Source organism: Symsagittifera roscoffensis, chromosome 1 (genome assembly GCF_963678635.1).
Source record: "Symsagittifera roscoffensis chromosome 1, txSymRosc1.1, whole genome shotgun sequence".
NCBI classification, from domain to species: domain Eukaryota; kingdom Metazoa; phylum Xenacoelomorpha; order Acoela; family Convolutidae; genus Symsagittifera; species Symsagittifera roscoffensis.
In genome coordinates, this window is record NC_087062.1 from 99,592,105 (window position 1) to 99,619,009 (window position 26,905).

At 35.3% G+C, this 26,905-nt stretch overlaps 2 protein-coding genes across 3 annotated transcripts in view; one reads left to right on the forward strand and one right to left on the reverse strand.

Moving 5' to 3' along the window:
- LOC134853382 (uncharacterized) overlaps positions 1 to 26,905 on the reverse strand; it is a 540,493-nt gene that overhangs the window by 184,385 nt on the left and 329,203 nt on the right. The gene's annotated exons all lie outside the window — the stretch shown is intronic.
- Positions 1 to 26,905, forward strand: part of LOC134848412 (uncharacterized) — a 58,149-nt gene that overhangs the window by 13,920 nt on the left and 17,324 nt on the right. For both annotated transcript variants that reach the window (XM_063866211.1, XM_063866522.1), the window contains exons 2-4: positions 5,083 to 5,120; positions 10,914 to 11,286; positions 18,852 to 19,279. In XM_063866211.1, the coding sequence (XP_063722281.1) occupies positions 10,940 to 11,286; positions 18,852 to 19,279 (775 nt within the window). In that variant the 5' untranslated portion in view covers positions 5,083 to 5,120; positions 10,914 to 10,939. The remainder of the gene's footprint in view (positions 1 to 5,082; positions 5,121 to 10,913; positions 11,287 to 18,851; positions 19,280 to 26,905) is intronic.

Sequence of the window (26,905 nt, forward strand, 5' to 3'; positions counted from 1 at the left end):
TTAGCCGAATTTTTCAAGAAATGTCACTCTCCGAATTAGAAACACTACACCAACTATGCGAATTAGAACGAACACAAATATTACAATCACTTGCACTAGCAGTATTAAAAATACCCTATGCAGGATACTTATTATCTGGAAATAGATCAAATTTTTTAGACTATGAAGGAAACATCTTATGGTTTTATACTTGTACTAAAAAAGTATCACCACTATACGTTTTTGAAGATAAACGATGTTATAAAAGAATCCCTATCTTTTATAAGAATAAAGTACATTTCGTTGACACACTTTCACGAAGAACCTATTTCTGGGATACCGCAGTCCCATGTGGATCAGAAAACAGCCACAATGTAGTACAACTAAGACCTGATGAAAATAAATATTATCTTCTCACTCCATATCCCACATTAATGCAATCACTCAAAAAATTTTCACCAGAAAGCATTCGCGCTATTGCTCGAAACCCAAATATAGACTTACAATCAATAGGAATCTATTCAAAATCAGATATTCAACATCACATTAGAACACAACAATTCCAAGAATTATTAACACAAATGGACACTATACAAAGACAATCAATAGACCAAAATTTACGCAAACTTGCAGAAACCGCAGGATTTGCCGATATCTACACGCAAGACTATAGCGGATATTTTAAAGACATTAAAGATTATATATATCTAAACGGTGAAAAATACCGTCCCCAAGATATATCACCAATTAACATTTTTAGCTTTGTTACACTCAAAAATGAGATCCTCGATTTTCTAGGATGGCCCTATTACATCTTAGAAAAATTGACTATTTTATACGCAATGTTTAACTTTATTGGATTTCTTTTCTCACTTTTAAAAGGAATCTACAACACATGTGCTATACACACACAAGTAAACAGACAAGCAAGCGTAGCACGCATACTCTTTGCAGGATTTTTTGGAATCTTTTCTACATCTATAAACAAAATTCTTTTAGACGCACAAATAAAAGAATATAACACAAAATAGCAACACGACAAAATACATACGACGAAGAACATAACAATGTAGACATAACGCCAACGGCACCACAATTACCACCCCTACCAAATAACCATCCACTATCCCTAGTCCCACGAAATTTTCGAAATTTAGCCATCACACATAATCCAAATTTTCGACTCACCACATCACAAAGTCCCATCCAACATATAATGACACACCAGTCACAAGATGATAATACTTATGAACAAATTATTGAACAACCCCGTACCACCGCTTTTCAGTCTCAAAATAATCAGTTTTTTAGCCCACGATGAGCCGCCAACTTGGATCACTACACCGATCAAATTCCCACCCAACCAATCTTACCTCTCCAATCCCAATAATACCACTTTTTGCTTTTCCGCCACCCGATTTTCCATCTAGTAATGTAACATCAGGCATGAATTCCGACACTAATTCACACATCTCAGTTTTATATTCCATCTCACAACTCAATAACCCGAATATTGAAACCCCCGATGAATTTGCCGACTCAGAACCATCCCCATCCAATAATTTTCATGACTCTTCTAATTTTTCTCAACCCCCTTTTCAACCCATATTATCCAACAACCCTGACCCAATCACTCCCACACCCTCTTATGCTTCCCAAGTTACCCCAACCTACTCCTCATACCATTCTGACCAATCATCTCATTCTCCAGACACCCCCCGAATCTCCCCAGAGCTAGATAATTTTATTACCCTTCAACAACAACCCTACCACCTTAATACCCCAACCATAAACCAAATCTCCTCCACAATAAATTCATCCAACCCCCCTACCCCTACACCCTCTTCAAATTATACTGAATCATTAGCACCATCATCCACATCAACTGAATCTTCACTCAACACTAATAGAGCTTACCGCACTTTTAAAAGAAAGTTCCCCATCCATCCTTTCCCAGCAAAACCAGGAACAGCCCGTGAATACATCAACCATCCCAAGCATACTAACACAAAAGAATTTTTAGCCATCACCTTACCCTCATTTCCACAATACACCTTAAACACCCCCCACGACACTAACGAAACACGCAACTTTGTAGATGAATACGTTTTAATGCCCACTCTCTCTTGGACCTCATATTATCATTTTACTAACCCTCTTTGCTTACCTTTATCTAACACTCACATCGATATAGAGCGAAATACGGACATGCTATATCGACTCACTACACCACTAACCGCTAGACAATTTACTTACGTTGGATATAAAAAATCACTAAAGACACACACTGCACCTAGAGCTAACGAATATACACTCGAATACTATGATCACAACATCATCAGAGCTAACCAAGATCAATTCTTAGACGACGATCGCTTCGCTAATCCACAAATTACTGAGAAATTTTTCATCAAGACACCATATATATTTACACTAAACATCTTCGACCGAAAGTTTGATCACATTATTTCAGAAGCACTAATAGACACACAAGCATACGAAAGTTTCAAAGAACGCTTCCAAATATTTTCACTAACCTTTCATTTCCTTGCACCACACGAAAGAGATTTACACTGCTCACACGATATTATGTTGCGCACTAAACAAACCCACACATATAGTTATTATCGCTTCATCCAAAATCACTTTGACCTACACACACCCTCTAGACAACCACACCATCGTTTTCAATTCATTAATTCCAAATACACTTCACCATTTTTCCTAAATTTCACATATTGCATTAAAGATACTAACCTTCATGGTATTCTTCGTAATTATGACCCCATAACCCAAATGTACATCTTCTGTCCCATCACCAAGACCTTCAACGCCGAAGAATCCCGACCCTTCCTTATCCCGCACGAGTTTGTACAACCCATAGAAATCCCAATTTTAGAATTCATCCACAACACTAAATTCAATCACAAATTATATAATCTAATCCAAAACACACCTTATGAGTTTGCAGTTGGCACTGAAGAACTAACCACTATTAAGGCACTTCAATTGCTTTGGCCACTGCTTCAAACTAAAAATATCATCCGCATCTTAGCTAAACTACTAACAACTTCAGAACTAATTCACGACATCTTCCCCCACGGTTTTTCCCCCGACGACTAACAGGTAAGTATGAATTAAATGAATATAACTAACTAATTGAAATATTAAAAAACTCACCATACTTTATCCATGTTTTCCTTAGATTTTTAGCCTTCATCCGACGATCACCTACAAAAACCACAAAAAACAAATAAAGATCGCAAATTTCATCAAACAGACTTCAACAATTCTATTAATCTCTTACACTTATAAATTTATAAATTTAATACCCATGCAGTAAATTCATTTCTAAAATTTCCCCCACAAGCAGTAAATCTAATTATAATGAAAATTTGTAACTTAAAATTCCCCCATAACTAGCAGTAAATTTCCAAATTCTATGCAGTAAATTAATAAAATGCAATTGCAGTACTAACCTTTTAATATTTTCATTCACTCGCATAAGAATTCTATCCACACTCGCACAGCTCGCCCACGAAGAATTGTTTAAAATAATGAATTTCAGTTTCAAGCTTTCACACTCGATAACTCTAACACTCTAACACGTTTCAAACTTTCCTTTAACCCGGTTGGAAAGGAATTATATACTAAACAAAACTAACCAATGCAGCTTACTAAACACCACAACACATAGCATAACAGCATGACTAAGAAAAGGAAACCAACGGTACCCAAACCGAATTAACCCAGTTTAAAACTGGATAATTTATTCTTTTGAAGACTATTATAAAGTCTAAGAAAGAAATAATAAAACACAAAAAAGTCGAAAGACAAACCCATACCACGAACAATTTGCTTTTTGAAAAAAGGACATAACCAACAAGACATAAGAAAAACCACAACAAACCCAACATAAAACGTTGACACATAACAGGACCCCTCACAAAAACCGCATGAAATCATACTCCCACTCCTGGCCTAACCCACCAGGAAGGACGTCCTGAGCATGCTCTATAGCCGGCCTAACCCACCGCGCTACATCCACGCTTTGTGACCACACCTCTATTTTTAATAAGAGCTACTCAAGTGTGAGTAACTCTTCAAAATAACCGAACTAAAACAAAAAGCTTTTGTGAAAACAACTAACTAAAATCATAATTAAAAAATATTAAACTAATAAATGTTTTATAAAATGTAAATTACATTATGCAATACATAGATCAGAATACAACACCAAGGACGAACATCTAAAGACAAAACGACCCCACTACACTCGAGAGAGAATGACCAACCACAATCGATATGCCACTCACAATCACAACTCAAAGGATTTAGAGTACGACTTGACTTCGCAGAAAAGGACTTCATTGAACTAGACCAATGACCACCTCGATGTTCAAGTATACGTACAGATCCGAGTAACCAGGCATCCCCTCCACGCACAATCTCCACGCAGAACAGAAAAACCTGACATAGCAAACCATTCTGAAATCAGATTTGAGTTTGTTGCAAAGACTTAGTCGTTGTCACTAGAAGACACAACGTCTTATGTCTCTAACTCCAGCTTCCTGGAACTTCTTTAATAAAAAGGAAACAGAAGAAATAAGATGTTCGCCAAACACCAACGTCCATCATCCATCCTTCGAATTGCAGAAGAACTATTCTAAAAAACTCTGTAAAACCCGGATGGGTGGAACCTGATCTAAACTACATTTTATGATTGGATAAATTAGATATTTTACCAATGTAAAGTATTTAATATTAACCAATCATGATCCATCTAACTAACAACCCACTTATTTGTAAGTGCTGAAATTACTTGTAATTTCAGCACCAGAGAGATTTGAATTTAACTTAGAAATTAGTTGGACTCTCCCGAGCACTTCAGCAACCGCAATAAACCAGTATACCCTAGATCTATTGAGCCTAGCAGAGACTAGTTAAACAACCTGAGACTAGATAGTATAAGAGTAAGATTAGGATCGGTATTAGACTAAGAAGTTGCACGAATCTATCCGGCCGAAAATAAGATAGCGTGACGAGCAGACGGTGTACCCTATCCGAAATTACTCTATGAGTTAACCACATCGGTCCTAACTCACTGTGTCTTTAACCACTTGCCGTCATTCTTAGAACAGGTTCGTCTCCTCTTTAGTCTGCTATGTTCACTTGTACCGAATAGGTATGGGAAAGCGCTTTGCCTCGGGCGAAACCCACATACCATGTACTACACTCCGCGTCATAATTTTCGTACCATCTTAATACATGGTAAACACTTGTTTAAAGACAAAAATTGGCCAAATTTTTTCGTACTCTTAGGTTTTTGTTGAAAAATGTCACGAACTGCGCGCAAATGGTTCTGTTTACATGCACTCACGCGAGATCAGTTTGTTCAGTTTTTGCTCAGTTTTAGTTCAGTTTGTTCAGTTTTGCTCACTTTTGCGTTGAATTGATGAAATTGCATGTATTAAGATGGTACGAAAAAAAGTGAGGCACAGCGTATCATTTTAGAAGATGCAATTCAGACAGCATTCGCTGTTTCGAAGCAAAAACCTGGGAAACAAGAAAAATCCAATTGTACTTCTTTGAAAAAACACAAACACGTGCCCCAGAGAAACTCTTTCTTAAAACTGATCTGCGGTGAAACATCATTTTTGGAGAAACATCAGAAACGATCATAGTTGTTTGCCATGATTCTTCGGTTGGTGAACTCTGAGGAACATATTCAAAGTTCGGAACATCTATTTAGGATAGACGTTTGAAAATACAACTTTTTTGTAAAAAGTGAGTTTTCTCTCAGTTCAATTTGGTGTTTTTATTGTTCCGATTTTGTGCAATTTTTGTGCTCGGGTGGTTTTTTCTCCAGACAAATTTCGACTATTTTATTGGCAATATTTGACGAAATATTTTTATATGATTCGAACGATATTGTTGTCCTGTAGTCAAATTTAAAAAGTTATTTCACTTGTGAGTTAGAGTAAAGTTTAAAGATGGCCTCGGACCAGTTTAAAGATGGCCTTGGATCGCCGCGGGTTTAAAGATGGCCTCGGACCAGTTTGGGAAAATTAATGCGCTATAGAATTTATGCTGAAAATATTCTTTAATCATTCGTTTATTACAAAAAAAAACTGCTTTCATCATTAGTCGAGATTCGAATTTCCATTTGAAAAATAAGCAGTGCACTTTCAGGAAGCAAATTAGTAAATTAGTAGGTACTAGTTTTCTTGTTCGGTCCCTTAAAATTGCAGTGGTCCTTAATAAAAACAAAAGTGCATTATGTGGTTAATTTTAACAGTAAGCACTTAGTTTGTCTATGTTGCTGAAGAAAAACTGCCAGGTAGTACAGCGGGTACGAATCAGATTGCCAAAAATCTAAACTAGTTTTGTCACGAGACTATACAAAAAAACTAGTAGCGATTAGTAGGGTAGTAGATAGATGTGTTTTTTTTGTATTTTTGATAAAAGGAGTAGTTTCGTGAAAAATTTAGTCAAGTAGCGCATAGATGCGTATTTGAAATATCTGAGAAATGGAATTGCCACATTCATTTCATGTTCATTTAAAGATTTTTGAGAACTACCGATAAATTCTGCTTAATGATTTAAATTCTGCTATATTTGATGTTCTATAAAGTCTTCTGCTCAATAAACCGAATTCTGCCAACTCTGCTGCTAGCAGTATCCTGGCTATTAACGCGTGGATCCATTTTAGAATTCGTTCCAAATCGAATTGAGGCATGAAATTTGGTATAGTTGAAACTTTGCTATATGCAAAAATTATCACTTTTTAGAGTGCTGATTTAAATTAACCGGAAAAATCTATCAACATTTGAAATTATAAACGCGTTTTCTCAAATTGGGTTAAAATTAGACACAAAGTGACACAAAAAATGGTAAATTTTACCACAAAAAGGGTCATTTTGGCATTTTTTATTAATCAAGAATCACATTGAAACTACTTTGTTAATTGATAAGAAAATTATAGCAGAAGAAGCCTCTAACACGCCCAACAAATTTTTACAATGGCTCAATCTCAAAAATTTGCGCAAATTGTTTAAACTTTGCTTCTAAGCAAAAATTTTGGGTGTTATACAGTAAAAATAACATTTTGTGACTATGAAGCAAAAATACTTAAATATTTTCTCTTATAAAGGTTTTTGGAGATTTAATCTTCCTAGAAACTTGTTGAGTTGTGTAAGAGACTTCTTTTGATATAATTTTCTCATGAATTAACAAAGTAGTTTCAGTGTAATTTTTGATAAATAAAAAAGCCAAGTTTGGATTTCCAAATTTTGTTCGTTTTGATCGGATCCAGCATTAAAGAAAAATGAAAAGAAATTGATTATAATGAATTTTCGCGGTCTAAAATATTGTCAATTTAACCGATTTCCATGTTGAGCTCAGAAAACAAAATTGAAATAAAATGGATTTAAATCCATTTTCACTGCAAAAACATAATGTGTACAAAATGTATAAATTTGATAGCAATTCGGTAGACGACTTTAAAAAAAACCAAAAAATATTTGAAGTTTATTCATTTTTTCCCAAAGTTCATCATTTCTCTCAATGTGAACATTAGTCCAAATATCTTAAAATGTAGTCGGAATATTCAGGGCTTTGCCCTGATACGCGCAGTCTTGTTAGGTATAGAGCCGCGAACAACTTGAATATTACATCTGTTGACTTTGATGTGAGTATTCCAGTGATGTGAGTTTTATTGTTGGTGTATACAATGTTATCATCTGATACTCTTAGTAGGTCCGTTGCGGTGCAAATTAGTGTGACTAATGAGACTTTTAATGTTCTAACCTGGTTTGAGGGATTGAATTAAAGTTGATCAACCGTACAATCTCCATTCTTAATGATCTACCGTAGAGTGTCCTATCCAAGCACGTATCAGTTTCATAAACTAATTCCGCATAAAATATCCATTTCAAACAAGTGCTGAAAATACTGCTGGAGAATTTTTTTAGTAAATAGCTTATTTATCCGGTCAATAGAGTAAAACATTAATCATAATTTGGTATCAACTGATTTTTTGACTAATTAGATCAATTTATTTTCCGTCGAAGTCAATTTCTGAAAAACGGTATTTCGTCCCTCCGAAATTGATTTTTGGAGAAATTGTATGATTGATCGAAAGAAACTTTTAAGTTTTTAGACGTACTATGTTTGCGGAATAATACAAGGAGTGGACATACAGTGAATTGCTTTTTTCCAACTCTGAGACAAAAGTCTTTGAAAGTCTAACTAATTCAAAAAAATTTTTAGAGTACCTTAAGTTACTTTTACTTTGGGTGCGTTTATTTGGGATCAAGTGTCCATGAATTGTGAATCAATCTACTAGGTTCAGGAATAACTAGAGTACGCTTAATTCTTCAGAAACTATTGTATGATTTCCTAATTCTGAGCTGTTTTTAGCCTCGAGTGTTTAGCTTAACTGAGATTCGTTAGTGAAGTAATCCTAGGTCAAACTTTGATGAGTCAAATTGGTTAGTCCTGGATCATATTTGATCGTGTGAGTATTAATTGAAGCCAATGGGTACATTAAAAAAACTTAAGTGCCAGTACCTAGTAAATGTTCTAATTCAGATCTGATACTCTTTTTCAGATCAATTTTTCAGATCTGAAGTTTTGCTTTTCGTGGTTATTTCATAACTGAGAAAATCAGTTTCAGATCTAAATTTCAGATCAGACATTTTAATTTCCCTGTTTATTTGTTATCTGAAGAATTAAATGATTCTAAGATACATTTTTTGCTATTTTAGACTCTTCTGTGCTTTATAGTGTGTGCTAGCAGGTACTGAGCAAAATCCCAAATAGGAGACTGTTGAAATATGTTTCCCAAAACGTGAGATAACATCGCAAATGCATGTGGCGTATGAAAATTAAATTTTTTTTTAGGTTTTCGAACAATTTGAAAGAAATTTAAAAAATGAACAGAAAATTCAGTTGAAAAAAAAAACTGTTTGTTAAACTATTCTCGAAAGTTTTTTTCCACCACTTACTAATCTAAATAACTGTGTATTGCAAAAACAGCAAAAAAAAACTAAAATCAATTATTTGTTCGAACTTAATATATTATAATTTAACAAAAAAGTTTCTCACATCGAATTTCAGATCCGAAACTTTTTTTTCAGAGTTAATTTAGATCTGAAAATTTCTAATTTAGATCCAATTTTCAAATCTGGAATTTTTGCACAATAAATCTACAAAAAAAACAATATCAAATCTGACATTCAAATTATGTAAAATTGAAGAACTTGAGATCTTCTACAGAAAATCCACCAGGTATGGTGATGAATAAAAAATTGAGTGATACCTCAAAAATTTAAATTAAATAATTCAAGAAAAGCCTTGATGAAAATTAAAACAACCTAAAATAAAATATTAAATTAAGATAACTCGAAAAAACATTTTAAGATTAAAATTCAGTTTCAAAGTAAAAAAATTTATCAACAATTGATGCTACAACCTGAAAGGATAGCCAGTTGCTGAGGAAGTAGCACAGAATTTTCCGATTACATTATTTGAGAAAAATTTTTAAATAAATTTTTTCTCAAATTGATATCATTTTCTTTGATGAGTGGAAAAAATCTACGATCGCGTACATCATTAGTGAATCGACGACAGGGGTTTTCAAAAAATGAATCAGAATAAAAACAAACCAAAAACAGGTGACTGAATTATTTAAATTGTTGCCTCTCACTTTGATTGTTTTGCAGTGGAAGACATGTTTTGGCTTGTATTGGCTTGAAAGGATTGTTTAACTTTGGTTTTGGTGGCTTTTACTTTGAAGAGAAATCAATTAAATTATTTTTTGTCATATTTTTCCAAAAAGTTTAAATCTTGAAATAACAGTTGTTTTCAGGAAGTTGTTACCTCGCTCGTGAAGGTGATTGTGTTTAGAAGAATAACTGCATATTTCAATTTCGTTTTTTTTATGACTTCAGGGAAAGAGCTTTTTCGTTTAATAACAATATTTCACACAGAAGCGAAAAAGAGCCTGGTGGTGCGACTTGTGATACAATTCAAGTTTAGCATCAAAAACTAACTGTTATCAAAAAAAAATGAGACGAAAGCCGCTAAATCGAATTTTGTTAGTAGTTTGTTTGTTTTCTGAAAAAGTAGGAAAAATTATTTCGTACCCTCGCAATAGACCCAAACGCAAAACCTTTCCGTCAGCAAATGACTGAGTATATGGTCATTGAGCCCCAATTTTGCGGAAACCAAAAGTTTTACAGCCAATTATAAAAAACTCAAAAACGGAAATTACATCAAATTGGAGTACTTGTAAAATGATGCCTGCTGCTTGACGAAAGTGCAGGTTTGAGAGTGACTCTGTTAGACAAGTTGCTACATCTATGAAAAAATCTATGTTTCAATATTGCATGTAAATGAATATTGTAGCAATTCAGGGGCGCAGAAAATTCCAAAAAGAGCCCAAATTTTCCAAAAAGAGCCCAAAAATGGCTTTTTTACCTGTTTTTTTTTCAAAAATTTGCCTGCGGCGCAGCAAATTTCGCCAAAACAAGCGATTTTATACTGCTTTAGGAGAGCTCGGAAAATCGATTTGGTCGACCTAAAAAAAAAAATAAAGTTCGTCAAAATTTTTGAAAATTTTTTTAAAATCCTCCCCCTCTCGAGAAAATCCTAGATCCGCCCCTGTAGCAATTTTATAGAAAATACATACGATACAGTGGTATGTTATACTCATTTTCGGATATCATTTCTTGCATAATTTACCGACTTTTCTAATAAATTTACTGATGCATAAAGCTGATGCAGAAACCCGTCAAAGTTGTTTGAACATCTATAGTTTGGCATCTGGCATCAATTTTATCTACAGTTAAACAGGCAAGCAAAAAAGAGGTGAATGAAAACTACTTCATGGTCGAAAGTTAAGCACAATAGATTTGAAGTATTGCTTTCAGTTTGTAACCAGTTTTGCACGAGTGCGATGGCAAGCTCAGTTTTGACCGAAATACGCCAGGAGATACGGTGCTTGTCTGACGCACGCTCTACGGTCGACCAGAAAACTTCAATATCTGCAATTCTGGTCCGACTTGAATTGTTCATTTCGGAAAATCCTTACTTCTACGAAAACGAAGCCAACACTACAGACGTGTTGAAATTACTGGAGGACGAATTGAAAGGGAACTGCAATCTGAAGACAATTTTGCGGACTGCAGTCGAGTTTGAACACGTGGAGAGTTTGCTCAAAAGTGAGAGTGTGAAGGTCAATGTGTTCACGCTTTCTATCCTGGCCACAACATGCTCATATGACCAGCAGGACTGGCAAGTAGTGTAAGTTAACCTATTTAGCTTCTATAACTGCAATTTTATTCTCAAGTCAGATATTTACAACTGAAACTGAAAATTGCAGGCAACTGTGCGTTTATAACATAGTTCGGCTTAGGAGAGTGCCAAGAAAGCAACAACCCAAGTGCGGATTTAGGATTTTCTCGATAGGGGGGTTGCATGTTTTTGAAAATATTCGTCAACTTTTTTTAGGTCGACCAAATTGATTTTTTGAGCTCTCCCAAATGACCTAAAATGACCCTATTTTGGTCAAAATTTCTGCGCAGCAGACAAATTTATGAAAAAAAGCCAAAAAGATTGCTTTTTGCGTTTATTTTCAGCGCGAGCTCCTCCTAAAAATAAGTATATAATGGTGCCAAAAGCGCCTTTTGAAAAATTATGATTGGTTAATCAAAAATGGAAGTCTTAAATTAGTACCAAAGGGGTATGAGGGGTGAAATCTAACCCCTAAAAGGGTTTGAATCTTTGAGGGGTCGTTGCATCAGCCTGTCGGGTGGCATATTTCTATGAGCAAACACATTCAGGGAGTGTTAACTTAGTTTTAAGAAGCATTTTTCTGCCAATCTGATCTTATTTTGAATCAATTATTAAAAATAAGCTTCGTTAAACCAATTTGGAACGATTTCTAAGACAGATTAAATTTCCGCAGACGCGTTAATAGCGCAAAATATAGCGTGCGTTAATTGTCCCAAATTATATCTTCAAACCCGATAACTTCACGAAATATAATCACAGGTAAAATGTTTTTTTTTCTCAAATTTAAGGTCAGGACAACAATACATTTTGATTGATAAAAAAATTACGCCAATATTGGCTAGTCACAAAGTCGAAGTTTGTCTGAAGAAAAAAAAACCCACCCCGAGCACAAATATTCCGTTAGATTCTGCTCAATTCATACAGTAAAAACAAAAGAGAATCGGTTTTAAATTCACGAAATATGGTCGAAATTTTGTGACTACATTAAACGTATCAAGCCAAAATAGTGGGGTTGATCATGCGCTGATTTATGATTTTTTCTGTAAACCAAAGTTATTTCACACGGTTGAACTAACAGAAACTCAATTGCAAACAATTTTGAACCGATTAAAATATTAGCATTTTATGTTCTGTCAGGTTCGGCTCAAATAGGATTCTCAAATGAAATGACTTAGGTGAGAATCGAACCCACGCCGAACTCCTCGGAACGCACTATGTATACGCTGGGCTATACAGCTGGTATTGCCAAGCGACTATACTAGCTTTATACTATACTAGCTTTCATACTTTCAATTTTAATGCTATGTAGCATTAAGATCCTCCACCCCCGAAGGAGCGAGAACTGGAACGAGCTTAACGAGCGGCCGAGTGTAGTTTCCGGAAACGGTCCCTAGGTTTGCGGAGCGTGCGGTGTTGTCTTTGCCGTGGTTTAGCGACATTATGCGTGCTAGTGGGCAGTGGCCCCTAGGGCTAGTGGTTTCAACTAACCACACCAAATCTCCCGTTTTCAAAGAAATTTTAGGAGGAGCATGCCACTTAACTCTTCTATTGAGTGTCGGGACGTACTCACTTAACCATCGCTGCCAAATTGCGTTTGCGTACAACTGCGCACGGGCATAGCGTTTAGATTGAGAATAGTTCTCACTCAACCTTAGAGACGGAAACGTTCTGACCTAAAAGGAAATGATTCGGAGTCAAATCCTCAAGACTATCTGGGTCGTCAGTAACGGGAGTGAGCGGATGGGCGTTTAGTGAACCTTCAACTAGGAACGTGATTTCCTGACCTTAAGATTGCATAAAACACGCGCTTACAACTGCGTACTTTTCGCTCCCATGCTCCACCTTGTTGTGGTGCATTTGGCGGATTATAATTCACCTTAATGCTTTTGTGTACGAGCGACAGTGGAGCTTCAGCGTTACAATTTTTGATGCACAGAAGAAGCTCTTTTTCGGCTCCTAGAAAGTTAGTTCCGTTGTCCGACCATGATATTGAGGGTGTTCCTCGCCTAGAAGTAAAGCACTCGATAGCCATCACACATGAACTTGTGTCTATGGATGGAACCAACTCAATGTGAATTGCGCGAGTCGTTAAGCAAGTAGATAGAAAACCCTAGCGTTTCTCGGAACATAGACGAATGGTTACATCAAACGGTCCAAAATAATCGACGCCGCAGTTCGAGAACGGTGGCTGGCGGTAACCTAGACGCTCTACGGGAAGGTCAGACATCATTGGAGTAACGGTTTTTGCTTTTCGCTTTTTACAGCATACACAATGTGTTTCAATAGCTTTTAGTGCAGATCTCAAGCGTAGTACAACAAATTGCTGATGGATGACAGAATGAAGGTGATAAAAACGGAGAAGCAATCGGATTAGGCGATGGGGGCTATCCAATATTTTTTGGATGGCGAGTTTCGAATGCGGTTGCGGAGAGACGTTGGATACGGTAGATCAAATTAAACCGTTCGGTCCGTAAAAAGGCGAATACGATGGTACACGGCTCGATGTTTTCACATATTTTCCAGCTGCTAATTGTTTACTTTCAGCTGGGAATGACTCTATCTGCGAAAGTTGCAAAAGTTTTTCTTCCTTCTGCAATGACAAATTCTGTTGGATCAATTATGGCCTTATCTGGCGATCTCAAATGTCTATGCTTAGGTGAGAGTCTCAACATATATGCGACCAGCCGCTTTATCCTGGAGAACGAGCTATACTCTTCCCAAGAGAAGGCAAAGTCAGTCAAAACTGCAGTGCACGGAAAAGTGGAAGAGACCTCTAAACCCTCATTCAGATCGTAGACCGGACCATCCAGTCGAATTTTCTCAGTAACTTCCCTATTTGGATTGAAAGGCCCATCAGAGAGTTTCAAAAAGGAAGGGCCGTTTACCCAACTGCTTTGCTTGAGGGAATCAGCAGCATTGGTCAATTGATGTTGACTCCAGAATCTCGGCTACTCGATTGGCTACAAACATGGGCTGTTTACTTGTTGAGTTCAACCACTGAAGGACTGTTGTGCTGTCAGTCCACATGAACACTTTGGAAATACTCAGTGACAGAGCTTTCGCGATATCATCCTTCAGGCGACTAGCAAGAAGCGCAGCTTGAAGTTCCAACTCCGGGATTGAAAGCATCTTCATCGGGGTTACTCTAGCTTTACCGAAGTCAAACGCTTGTTGACATTTGGAATAGGCGTTTTTCTGAGCTCGAAGGAATGCTACAGAACAGCTCAACCTCATCTACTGAGAAGCCAAAATAGCAACGAGGTATTTTGAGCTGCCCTAAAACTGGCAAGCCGGAGTACCATTAAGTGAATCTGCGGCACAACTCATTTGGCAGTGGGTCGTCCCACTGTTGGCCACTAAACCTCCAGATATCTTTGCTTTTCGCTTTTTACAGCATACACAATGTGTTTCAATAGCTTTTAGTGCAGATCTCAAGCGTAGTACAACAAATTGCTGATGGATGACAGAATGAAGGTGATAAAAACGGAGAAGCAATCGGATTAGGCGATGGGGGCTATCCAATATTTTTTGGATGGCGAGTTTCGAATGCGGTTGCGGAGAGACGCTGGATACGGTAGATCAAATTAAACCGTTCGGTCCGTAAAAAGGCGAATACGATGGTACACGGCTCGATGTTTTCACATATTTTCCAGCTGCTAATTGTTTACTTTCAGCTGGGAATGACTCTATCTGCGAAAGTTGCAAAAGTTTTTCTTCCTTCTGCAATGACAAATTCTGTTGGATCAATTATGGCCTTATCTGGCGATCTCAAATGTCTATGCTTAGGTGAGAGTCTCAACATATATGCGACCAGCCGCTTTATCCTGGAGAACGAGCTATACTCTTCCCAAGAGAAGGCAAAGTCAGTCAAAACTGCAGTGCACGGAAAAGTGGAAGAGACCTCTAAACCCTCATTCAGATCGTAGACCGGACCATCCAGTCGAATTTTCTCAGTAACTTCCCTATTTGGATTGAAAGGCCCATCAGAGAGTTTCAAAAAGGAAGGGCCGTTTACCCAACTGCTTTGCTTGAGGGAATCAGCAGCATTGGTCAATTGATGTTGACTCCAGAATCTCGGCTACTCGATTGGCTACAAACATGGGCTGTTTACTTGTTGAGTTCAACCACTGAAGGACTGTTGTGCTGTCAGTCCACATGAACACTTTGGAAATACTCAGTGACAGAGCTTTCGCGATATCATCCTTCAGGCGACTAGCAAGAAGCGCAGCTTGAAGTTCCAACTCCGGGATTGAAAGCATCTTCATCGGGGTTACTCTAGCTTTACCGAAGTCAAACGCTTGTTGACATTTGGAATAGGCGTTTTTCTGAGCTCGAAGGAATGCTACAGAACAGCTCAACCTCATCTACTGAGAAGCCAAAATAGCAACGAGGTATTTTGAGCTGCCCTAAAACTGGCAAGCCGGAGTACCATTAAGTGAATCTGCGGCACAACTCATTTGGCAGTGGGTCGTCCCACTGTTGGCCACTAAACCTCCAGATATCTTTGCTTTTCGCTTTTTACAGCATACACAATGTGTTTCAATAGCTTTTAGTGCAGATCTCAAGCGTAGTACAACAAATTGCTGATGGATGACAGAATGAAGGTGATAAAAACGGAGAAGCAATCGGATTAGGCGATGGGGGCTATCCAATATTTTTTGGATGGCGAGTTTCGAATGCGGTTGCGGAGAGACGTTGGATACGGTAGATCAAATTAAACCGTTCGGTCCGTAAAAAGGCGAATACGATGGTACACGGCTCGATGTTTTCACATATTTTCCAGCTGCTAATTGTTTACTTTCAGCTGGGAATGACTCTATCTGCGAAAGTTGCAAAAGTTTTTCTTCCTTCTGCAATGACAAATTCTGTTGGATCAATTATGGCCTTATCTGGCGATCTCAAATGTCTATGCTTAGGTGAGAGTCTCAACATATATGCGACCAGCCGCTTTATCCTGGAGAACGAGCTATACTCTTCCCAAGAGAAGGCAAAGTCAGTCAAAACTGCAGTGCACGGAAAAGTGGAAGAGACCTCTAAACCCTCATTCAGATCGTAGACCGGACCATCCAGTCGAATTTTCTCAGTAACTTCCCTATTTGGATTGAAAGGCCCATCAGAGAGTTTCAAAAAGGAAGGGCCGTTTACCCAACTGCTTTGCTTGAGGGAATCAGCAGCATTGGTCAATTGATGTTGACTCCAGAATCTCGGCTACTCGATTGGCTACAAACATGGGCTGTTTACTTGTTGAGTTCAACCACTGAAGGACTGTTGTGCTGTCAGTCCACATGAACACTTTGGAAATACTCAGTGACAGAGCTTTCGCGATATCATCCTTCAGGCGACTAGCAAGAAGCGCAGCTTGAAGTTCCAACTCCGGGATTGAAAGCATCTTCATCGGGGTTACTCTAGCTTTACCGAAGTCAAACGCTTGTTGACATTTGGAATAGGCGTTTTTCTGAGCTCGAAGGAATGCTACAGAACAGCTCAACCTCATCTACTGAGAAGCCAAAATAGCAACGAGGTATTTTGAGCTGCCCTAAAACTGGCAAGCCGGAGTACCATTAAGTGAATCTGCGGCACAACTCATTTGGCAGTGGGTCGTCCCACTGTTGGCCACTAAACCTCCAGATATCTTTCAGTAGCAAACGTGCGCGTACGGTATACGGGGCGACAAGACCTATGGGGTCGAACACGGAGGACACAAAACTAAGAACCGATCGCTGTGTAACAGAGTCTTTGAGTTTGCGGCTAAATCCTCTGCTCACAACCAACGTATCGGTGACGTGGTCCCATTTGAGACCGAGAACATGCGATGCAGTTTTCGGAATAATCGCAGCGGTAAGAATTTCCTGACTGTTGTTAACGCTGGTCTTAGGGGGATTTAGTTTCAAGGACAAATTGGGAACGTTGCCTATAAATTTTGTAAGATTAAACTCGCCCAACTTGAGCAGTTCAACTAAACTGCTACTTAACGTTAAAGCAGTTTCTGGATTTTTCACAGACCCAAGGTAGTCATCACGTAAAATTTGTTTGACACGGCGTAAGCGGCTTCGGGGTAACGATCTTGGTTGTCGACGGCTGTTCGGCGATGAGCATAATTAGCACATGTCGGAGAATTTTTCACTCCAAATATATGCCTTGTATTTTGAAATACACTCACATCTGAGGTGGGATCCTCCCCACACAAAAAACGCAAGGAACGCTGATCGCTTTCTAGTAAGCTGACCTGCATGAACATGCCTTCGATATCTGCGGAAACTGCGTATTTCCGCTCTCGGAAGCGCATTAAAACCATTAAAAGCTTCTGAAGCAGATCGGGGCCGACGAGAAGGGAATTATTCAGTGATTTGCCGTGAAACTTAGAAGCACCGCTTAAAACGCGCCGAACTTTGCCGGGTTTGTTCGGGTTTAATACTGGGTGGTGGGTGCGGTACGTACCATTCTCGGTCTGAACGGTTTTTTGAGTCGTGAGGGCTAACCGGGAATGGTACGAAAGTCGGAACAATTATCGAAAGAAAAGAATCACCACAATGTTTTTCCAGAGTACTAGATTTGAACACTAAAAATAATGCTAACCAGGGGCGGATTTAGGGGGGCGGACACCCCTTTCCCTCAGGGATTCGACATCTTGCCAACCCAAAGGGTACCTACCCCTTTAGTACTTTTTAAGAAATCCCTTTTGGCCGACTGACCCTAAAATTTTTCTAAAGGCGCCTAGGGCGCCAATATATACTAATTTTGAGGGGGAGTGCGCGCCAAAAAAATTTTTTGTCAAAATTTTCGAAAAAGTGCCCAAAAGCTGCTTTTTTCATCTGTTTTTTTTTCAAAAATTCGCCAGCGGCGCTAAAAATTTGGCCAAAACAGCGTCTTTTTATTGCTTCAGGAGAGCTCAGAAAATCAATTTTATGGACCTAAAAAAAGAGGTCATCAAAACTTTCGAAAATTTTTTGAAAATCCGCACCCCCCCTCGAGAAAATCCTAGATCCGCCCCTGCTGCTAACAATATATTAACTTTAAAACTAAGTCATTGCTGCTTCATAAAATGTACGATGCCTTGAATTATTTTTGGAGAATTTGTTTGCTTTCATAAATATTTTGGAAAGATGTGCTTTAGACTAATTAGTCTAACAAAATATTCTTTTTCGGAGGCGGACGCTGCTCAACAATATTGCGTAAAACCCCTGAAAATTCTTAATTTTTCAGAAGAATTGAGCTCCCATTCATTGACAAAGAATTGAAATAAAATTTAAATTCACTGAATCGCACAAACGCTATAAACCTTTAGTTCACCACAACCTTTTTTCAAAAATTAAAATCTGAGCTATTGCAAAGTGGATATAGCTACAGATTGTTAAGTTCACACAAGGGCTGCACACAAAAGTGCGACTTTGGCTGGGGAAAGTGGTTTGATATAATAACATTAAAGCCCCCAAGCTCCATTTGTGTTAATTAGAACCAAACTCAGTATCCAATCAAACGAAAGACACTTGTCATCCCAAGTGTAATCGCAGAAACTACTGTAGATTCTGTTTAATGAAGTGTGACCCGAACTTTGTCTATTGGTTTGTTTCAAGGGATGATAAACCTGATGTCGCCTCTCTTGAGCTGTTCCGGAAAGTGTTACCTTATGTAGATTTTATTTTGAAGCGCCTCTCTTCTGTCAAAAACGACCCCGAAACAATTCTTTCGTTTTGGCGCTCGCTGGCCATTTTCGCTGAAAAGGACGAAAACAAAGAGCTACTTGTAAGACAATCGAAAGTGCTCGAGTATATTCCGAGATTCCTGAGACTTGAATATGGCAGTGAAATTCGATCGACAATTCTGGAACTTCTTTGGGGTTTGGGCTTCCTGGAAAAAAACAGAGATCTGATTAGAAAAAACTCTGAAATTGCTATTAAGTTACTCGATTTGGAAGGAGGCAACGACCAAAAAATATCAACATTAGCTAAAAATGTTACCTGGCAGCTCGATTCAAACAAAAGCCAGAGTGATTCTACATTGGGTAAGGGGCATCGCTAGTATTTTTTAAACTAAAAGTTGATTTTCAAAACGTATTTTACTTTTTTGTCAATTGCGTCACTGACTGATTCTATATCTAATCGTTCATCTTCATTTGACTGAAAATCAGTGGTAATTACAGGTGGTGGGGTTGCCTAAAGACTTAAATAAATGAAGTCAAAAACTGAGTTTGAAAAATATATCACCGAACGAAAGCTTTGGTAGCCAGTAAACAAAAAAAAAACACAAGTTGGATTATTAGGCTAATTGAAGTGTTGTTTTTCCAAGGTGTGGGGTAGTTTCACTTGTTTAAAATTTTCGAAAACTACCAAAAAAATATGAGTTCAATGTAAGATTGAGATATACTTCACAACTGTTCTGCTTTCTGAGGTATCCCTCGTCCGATTTGGTTTGAAATATTTAGGATGCCCTCTCAAACCTATTTTCATTTCGTGTATATAATTGGTTTGATAACAAATAATTGTGATTGTTATCATGATTATAATTCTTTTGATTATGATTATTATTATGATTATTATTATGATTGATATGATGATTATGGTTATTATGACTATTATGATTATTATTATGATTATGATTATGATTATTATGACTAATATAAAGATTATTATGATGATGATTATGATTTTTATTATGATTATTATCATGGCTATTATGATTATTATGAGTCTTATGAGTATTATTAATATTAGTATGATTATTATGATTATTACTTTTTTTGTTAAGATTATTATGATTATGATTAGTATGACTACACTTGCAAACAATGGTGTCATTTTTGGGCACATTTACAGCTTTTTTTATAGCATGTGCTTTGACATTCGAAGAGTAAGAATTGAACTCAGTTGATGCATTTTCAATTAATCAAATGAACCGAAAAAGTTATTCGTTTAAAACAACATGACAATAATGAAAACTCGATATCAGAAACTTTCTAACTCAATATATCTAGCCATTTCATCGAAATGCATAAATTATACATAATAAGTTTTTGATGTTTTGTGATTGTTACACGCAAAGTTAGTGTGAATGCCTTCAGTTTGTTATAATCTAAATTATAATTACAAAATAGAGTCTATTTGTATTTAGTGCCACTTTTGCAGAATGGTTTTGGCAATTTATGAGCAAATATAGCCGCTTTATTCGTGACTGGTGTTTGTCGGTTGTTCACTTTCGTGGCCGCAGGGATAGTGCAGGAGACTCGAAATCTTTTGATTGCACTAGGTCGCAGATTCGAATCCTACACGTATCCGCGTTTTTGCTGATTCTAATTTGAGGCTTCTTTCTTTTTTTCTTATTTCACTTGATAGAGCTGCTTTTTGGTAGTGTTCTTTTGAATTTTTGCGGAGCGCAGCCTCGCCTCTGTGTTAATTTTTTTCTAAATTTGAACTATTATTATGATTATTTTGATTACGCTTACTATTATGATTATTATGTTTAGTTTGATTTTATTTATGATTTTTGTTATTATAATTATTATGATTATTATGGTAAGTATGATAATTATGATTGCAATACTATTTTTTTGATTATTATGATTTTTATTATAGGTATGATTATTTCTAAAATTACTATTATTATGATGGTATTTGATTTTTTTTACGATTATTTTGATTATTTTCATAATGAAAACTTTAATGATTTTTGTTATGATGACTATGTATTTTATTAAGCTTTTAAGGCGTATTACTAGTATAATATTTCTGATGATTATCATTATGTTTAAAGTTCTGATTACTTTATGATTATTGTTCCGACTTTCGATACGAAAGTAACGGCATATTTGTGCTCGGGGTGGGTTTTTTTTCTTCAGACAAATTTCGACGTTTTAACAAGCCGTTTTTGACGGAATTTTTTTGTATCATTCGAAAGCTATTGTGGTCCTCAGCTTGAATTTGAAAAGATATTTTACCTGTGATCATTTTTCGTAAAGTTATGGCGGTTTAAACATTGCCATTTTGGCCAATTTGGGACAATTAACGCGCGATAAATTTCGCGCTATTAACGCGTAAGCGAGATTTAATCCGTCTTAGAAATCGTTCCAAATTGGTTCAAGGAAGCTTATATGCCATAATTGATTTGTTAATAGGCGCAAAATCTATCACTTTGTTTTTAATATGACGTGTGGGGGGATGCTTTTCAAAAAAAATCTCAAATTTTTCCAAATTTTTTTTTATATATTTTTTATTTCATTGAAATTTTTCATCTTATTAATGCTCCATAGACCTTAAAAGGCAGTCGGAACTTTCAGGGCTTCGCCCTGATACGAGCAGTCTTGTTATGATTATGATTACCATTAGTATGAATATTGTTATTATGACTAGGATCTTTATGATCATTATGATGAATATTAATATCATGGTTACGATTATTTTGATTGCTATTATTATGATTATGATTGTGATTATTATGATTTTGATTACTAATACTAATTTTATGATTTTGCTTACTATATTTATTGTGACTATTATAATGATTTTGAATATTATCAGGATTGTGAGTAGTAGATGTTGAGGCTGTGGGGGGGAGGTGGTAGACCCCCATGTAATAAGATAGGGAAAAGAGCATCAGGTCTACCAGCTATGTATTAACATTCGATATAGAGTCTTTAAAGTAATAGGATAAGAAATACCAATGGTTAGTTTTCATGGTTTGTGTGATGGTAAGATAATGGTAAGAAAAACAAAAATTTTTTGGTTTCTGTGTAGAAATGTCTATTTTTTCGCAAAAATCTTGGCGCGCGTTATCTAATTGGGAACAATTAATTGTTAATTACGTGTAGATTGTGTAATGAACGACTTTTAATTAGTTTTTTGGAACATGGTAAGTCAATGGTAGGTGTTTTTGGGTAGAAACTTAGAAGTTTTATCGAAAAAATTGAAAAATTTTCGAAAAACTTCAAAACACAATAAGATCAGCTTTAATTCCACCTAATTTATTGGATAATCTTCTTTCTATCTACTTGAAGGAAAACTAAAACCTACTGAAACTTCGAAAAAAGTCAAATTTTTGAGAAAAAAATGCAAACATTTTAAGTATTTGGAAAAAAATGCAAAAACTTCAAGTATTTGGTAAAAATTGCAAAACTTTCAAGTTTTTGGAAAAAAATTGCAGAAATCCCATAATTTTGGTTAAAATATTGCTGCTTCTGATCTAATTTCAAACATATTTTACGATTAGATATTAGGATTGAGCTCAGACTGTATTTTAATTGGCATCCTGTTGAGACAATGATACAAAATTTTGAATAAAAAAATGAATTTTTCCACTATTTTTCCTCAAAATATTGAAATACGATAAAGTTTACCTTAAATTGAGCTAAAAAGCGGGTTATATAATGCTCGAAACACCAAAAAGAAAGCTCATAGTAGCAGAATCAATATTGAAATTTTCGGAAAACAGTGAAATTAATCGTAATTTTCGAGAAGGTAAAGTAAAAATTAATCAAATTTACCAAAAATTTTCCATTTTGAACCTTTTATTTTGGTAATTAACTGTTTTTTTGTCCAGTTCAGGGAAAATTTTAATCGGAATCTCAATTCAAACGATCATTAAGAGCAGTATTCCATGAAATGTCTAGGTCAAACTCCATGATTCAACTCCTCCTCAATTTTTTCTCAATGAATTACCCAAATTTTCATGTTAATAATTACAAATTTTAGATCATTGATAAAAAATGATTAGTTAACTACTAAAATTTACTAAAGTTGAGAAAAATTTTTCTAAAACATTTATTCGATATTGCCTCAATTTCAACAAAATCTTTTTCATAACTGATGATTATCTCTCTGTTGCTTCTGCAACATAATTTTCATGATTTTTCATAGAATTTTTCTCTGTTTTAAGGTTATTCTTGGTTTCTGTTTAATACATGTTTTCGCTTTTGAACACACTTTACGAGAAAATTTAGTCAGAACTGGAGAATTTAGGAGGAAAATAGTATTAATTGAACGAAAAATTTGCTGGCAGAGATGAAATTAGAACAGATACCGTCTAATTATTAAGATAAAAATTGTAAAAGTCTTCCCCGAGGTTCCCTTGTTCAGTTGCCACCGTAAATTATTTAGGCAAAATTACAATTTTTGGGATCAATAACTATAGATTTTCTTGAAAAAAGAGTTATTAAATCGCTTTTTATTCTTAATTTAGGACGGAAGTTTTCTCAAGAATATCCAAGTGAGAAAGAATTGGTGCTACCTAAAGCATTCAAAAATATATGTTAAAAATGAGAATATAAAGATGTAATTTTACGATTTAAGATCAAATGAAGAGCAGCTCTATTAGTTATAATCTGAAAACCTTCGGAAATACGCAAGAGAACCTAGTTCCCAACATCTACAATACCTTTAAACTTCTAGAAGCGCGCGTCTCAAAAATTTGATTAAGCAAAGGAAATCAAGTCGCAAACTGGAACAATTGTATAATTTTCCGATTTTTATTAGGCAAAAACTCTATAGTAACAATAATGAAATGTAGATCTTGAAAGCAAGTTTTTGATTTATGCTTTATGTATCATCTTCCAAAAGAGGTCGGATTGGGTTTTTTTCAAAAAATTATCATGAAAACCACTGAGTTTTTTTTAGATTAAGTACCTAATATATCAAATGATAACAAGCTTTTCTAATGAATTACGCAAAAAATAAATCTTTGAGAATTTTTTATGTCGGATTTTTTCTCAAGATAAACTTTATAAGCTAAATTTTAGTAAAAATATCACAAAACTCCTAATGAACTAATTTGAGTTTCCATCTCAATTTAGCATTTTCTCAGTTTCTTCTTCATCTACTATCTACCAAATTAATCTAATTTGAACAAATGTTTACTTGAAAATTGAGTTTTAGATGAAAAAAATGTATCGTTTCAACGATCATTCAACAATCCGAAGCAGAATTATTACCATAAATCCTTTGCTAAAAGTCTTTAATTGATTTTCTCAACCTCATAACTGTATAATGCTATTTTTTAATCTGATTTTTTTAGAGTAAATTTTCAGTTGAGAATGATGTATATCATTATCTTGAAATCTTCAAAGTTTAGCAAAAACATTTATTTTTGCATTATTTCCACGTCATTTATCAATTTTTTTTCTGAAATCATCAAAAAAAAAACAATAGAAAACCATAATTCTTAATAAGTCAAACCACGTTGTCTGCTTAAAAACGCTCTACTCTATGAACACTTTTACAAGCACTAAACAAGGAAAATTTTGAAATAGTAACTACACAAAACCTTTCAAATAGTCGATGTTCTACAAATATTCAAGTCTTAAAATTTTTAAGCAAAAACTTAACTACTCATTGGCATTCACAGATTTTAAGAAACTTTGTAAATCAGAACCAAACTATGTTTATGAAACTTCCTGATCAATCAATTTTATTGAATTTTTCCAACATTACTAAGATCTGAAATTTGATACCGTAGTGAGATAAACGAGATTTCTTTTCTGGTTTATCTGGTTTTTTCAATATTAATTGAAACTTTGAAATTTCTATCAAAATTGATGTAGCCAATCAAAACCTCAAATTAGGTAAATAATTGAAAACAACCAATGAAAATCAGAAAATCGAAAAAATAACGATAATGTTTTCAACTAAATATACATTCTTGTTTGTAATTTTGTTGAAATAAGACAAAATTTACCTATTTTTTTATGAAAGCAGTAGTTAAATAAGTTAATTTGTAATTTCCTAATTAAATACTGGAAAAACATTTGATAATTGGTTAGCGTTTTATGTTAATTTTGATTTAATTTTATGTTTTGTCTGTTTTTTCCTAAGATCTTATAGCTCTAAATATAGACTTCAGTGAGAAAAAATAGTTTTGAACCAATAATATTTCAGATACCAAACATGCAAAACATCACAAAGCAGTACTGAGGTTCACAATTATCAACAAACATGAAGTTTCCCAAAATTTGGGACAGTTCTTTTAATTCAATCAAAGTATAAATGACAGAGGCAACTTGTTTCTCATTGCGTCATTCTCTTTTGTAGTGAAGAGTCGAATCTGAAAGTAGGGAGGCTTGTTCACACTGTACTTCTTGATTGTGACAGACACCCTCCTCATGTTGTATGTTGCTATTTCATATACTCTATTACAGATGTCGAGCTACTGATCCATAGTTGATTCCTTGCCAGATTTTGCTTCATAAATAGGCACGAGTCCAAGGTTTTCAGCATCGTGAAAAACAGTATACAGTATTCCGGATTGCCGATATTGCTTCTCCTTCTTTTTCACTTAGGTAGACTTGTTGAGATTTTTCAAATTGTCCCAAATCATTTATTTTCAATAGTTGAAAGCGTGGTTCCAAGTATAATTTTCCTTTGTAGGATCTTTGGAACCAAACAAATCTCCCAATTCTTTTTTGATTTTTTGAAAATTCAAGGCAGTTGGGACTATCAACTTTTATTGAGTACATTTTTGAAGAGCAAACTGATCAGATGAGGAGAAAAGGGAGAAATGATTTTGAGATTAAATGAAAATGGAACTAAGCAGTATGAGTCATATGGAAGTAGTACCAAATAAGGAAGATTTTGTATGAAGTTTCCCTATATTGAAATGGCGTAGGCGTTACTACTACTACATGAATCCACCAGTTTCTGCAAAAATCATTCTTCTCAATGACAGCTGCTATATGTCAAGCTCTTCCCAGTTTTTATTCAGATTATAATAATAAATCCTTATTTTCTGTTTCCAACGAATTTTACAAAAAAAAACATAGTAAGTCAAGATTATGGCGTGTCTACTCACGATTCTTTTTGTTCCTTGGAAAGTTGCAATTTTCATTTAATTTTAAAAGGAATAATTCTTAGCCAGATTCTTCAGAGATTAGACAAATATCAAAATATTTATCAAGAAACTGATTGTCTTTACTTTTTGTACAAACACGGATTCTATTCAAGTATTGTCAAATCAAATGGGGAAGTATTCAATCAGCTTATTTGCAGTGTTCAGCATAATTTACGATAAAAAGAAGCTATAAAAAACACCAAGCGTATCAAAGAAACGACTCGTTCGGAAAAAGTTCAAAAAACTTTATCTAAGTTCTAATCAAAAACTTGCATCTACGCAAACTCTGGGCTCAGCTTTTTTAGACAGAATTTGAAAACTCCGAACATGAATCTGACTTTTTCAAAATAATTGATTGTTTTATTGATGGTTATGGTTCTGTAAATAATGGGCGTGTCAATTTTTCTATTAGTTTTTGAATATTTCTTCATCAAAATTTTGTCAAAGATAATCATGTTTCATCTTAAATGCTTTTCAACGAACAAATTCATGTTACTTTCTTTCAAGATGCAAAAACTGCAATGATTTTTTTAAGTATGCTGATGTTTTTGAGAAAAATTTTTGCATATGCAAGTTTTTCCTCGATTTCTCATAAAACATATGCAGAAAAAAACCAAACTTATTTTTTCTTATGCAAATGCAAAATGCAAAACTTTATTGTACAAAACTTGTTAAATCATTGCCAAAAAGTTTCAACATTTTTGTTTTTGAGTGCTATTCCCAATCTTGATACATTGTTTTTCTGATTTTTTTGATCAACATACATTTAATGAAAGTTTTAATAATTTGCAAGTTTTTCTTTGATTTTTTAAAAAGTATG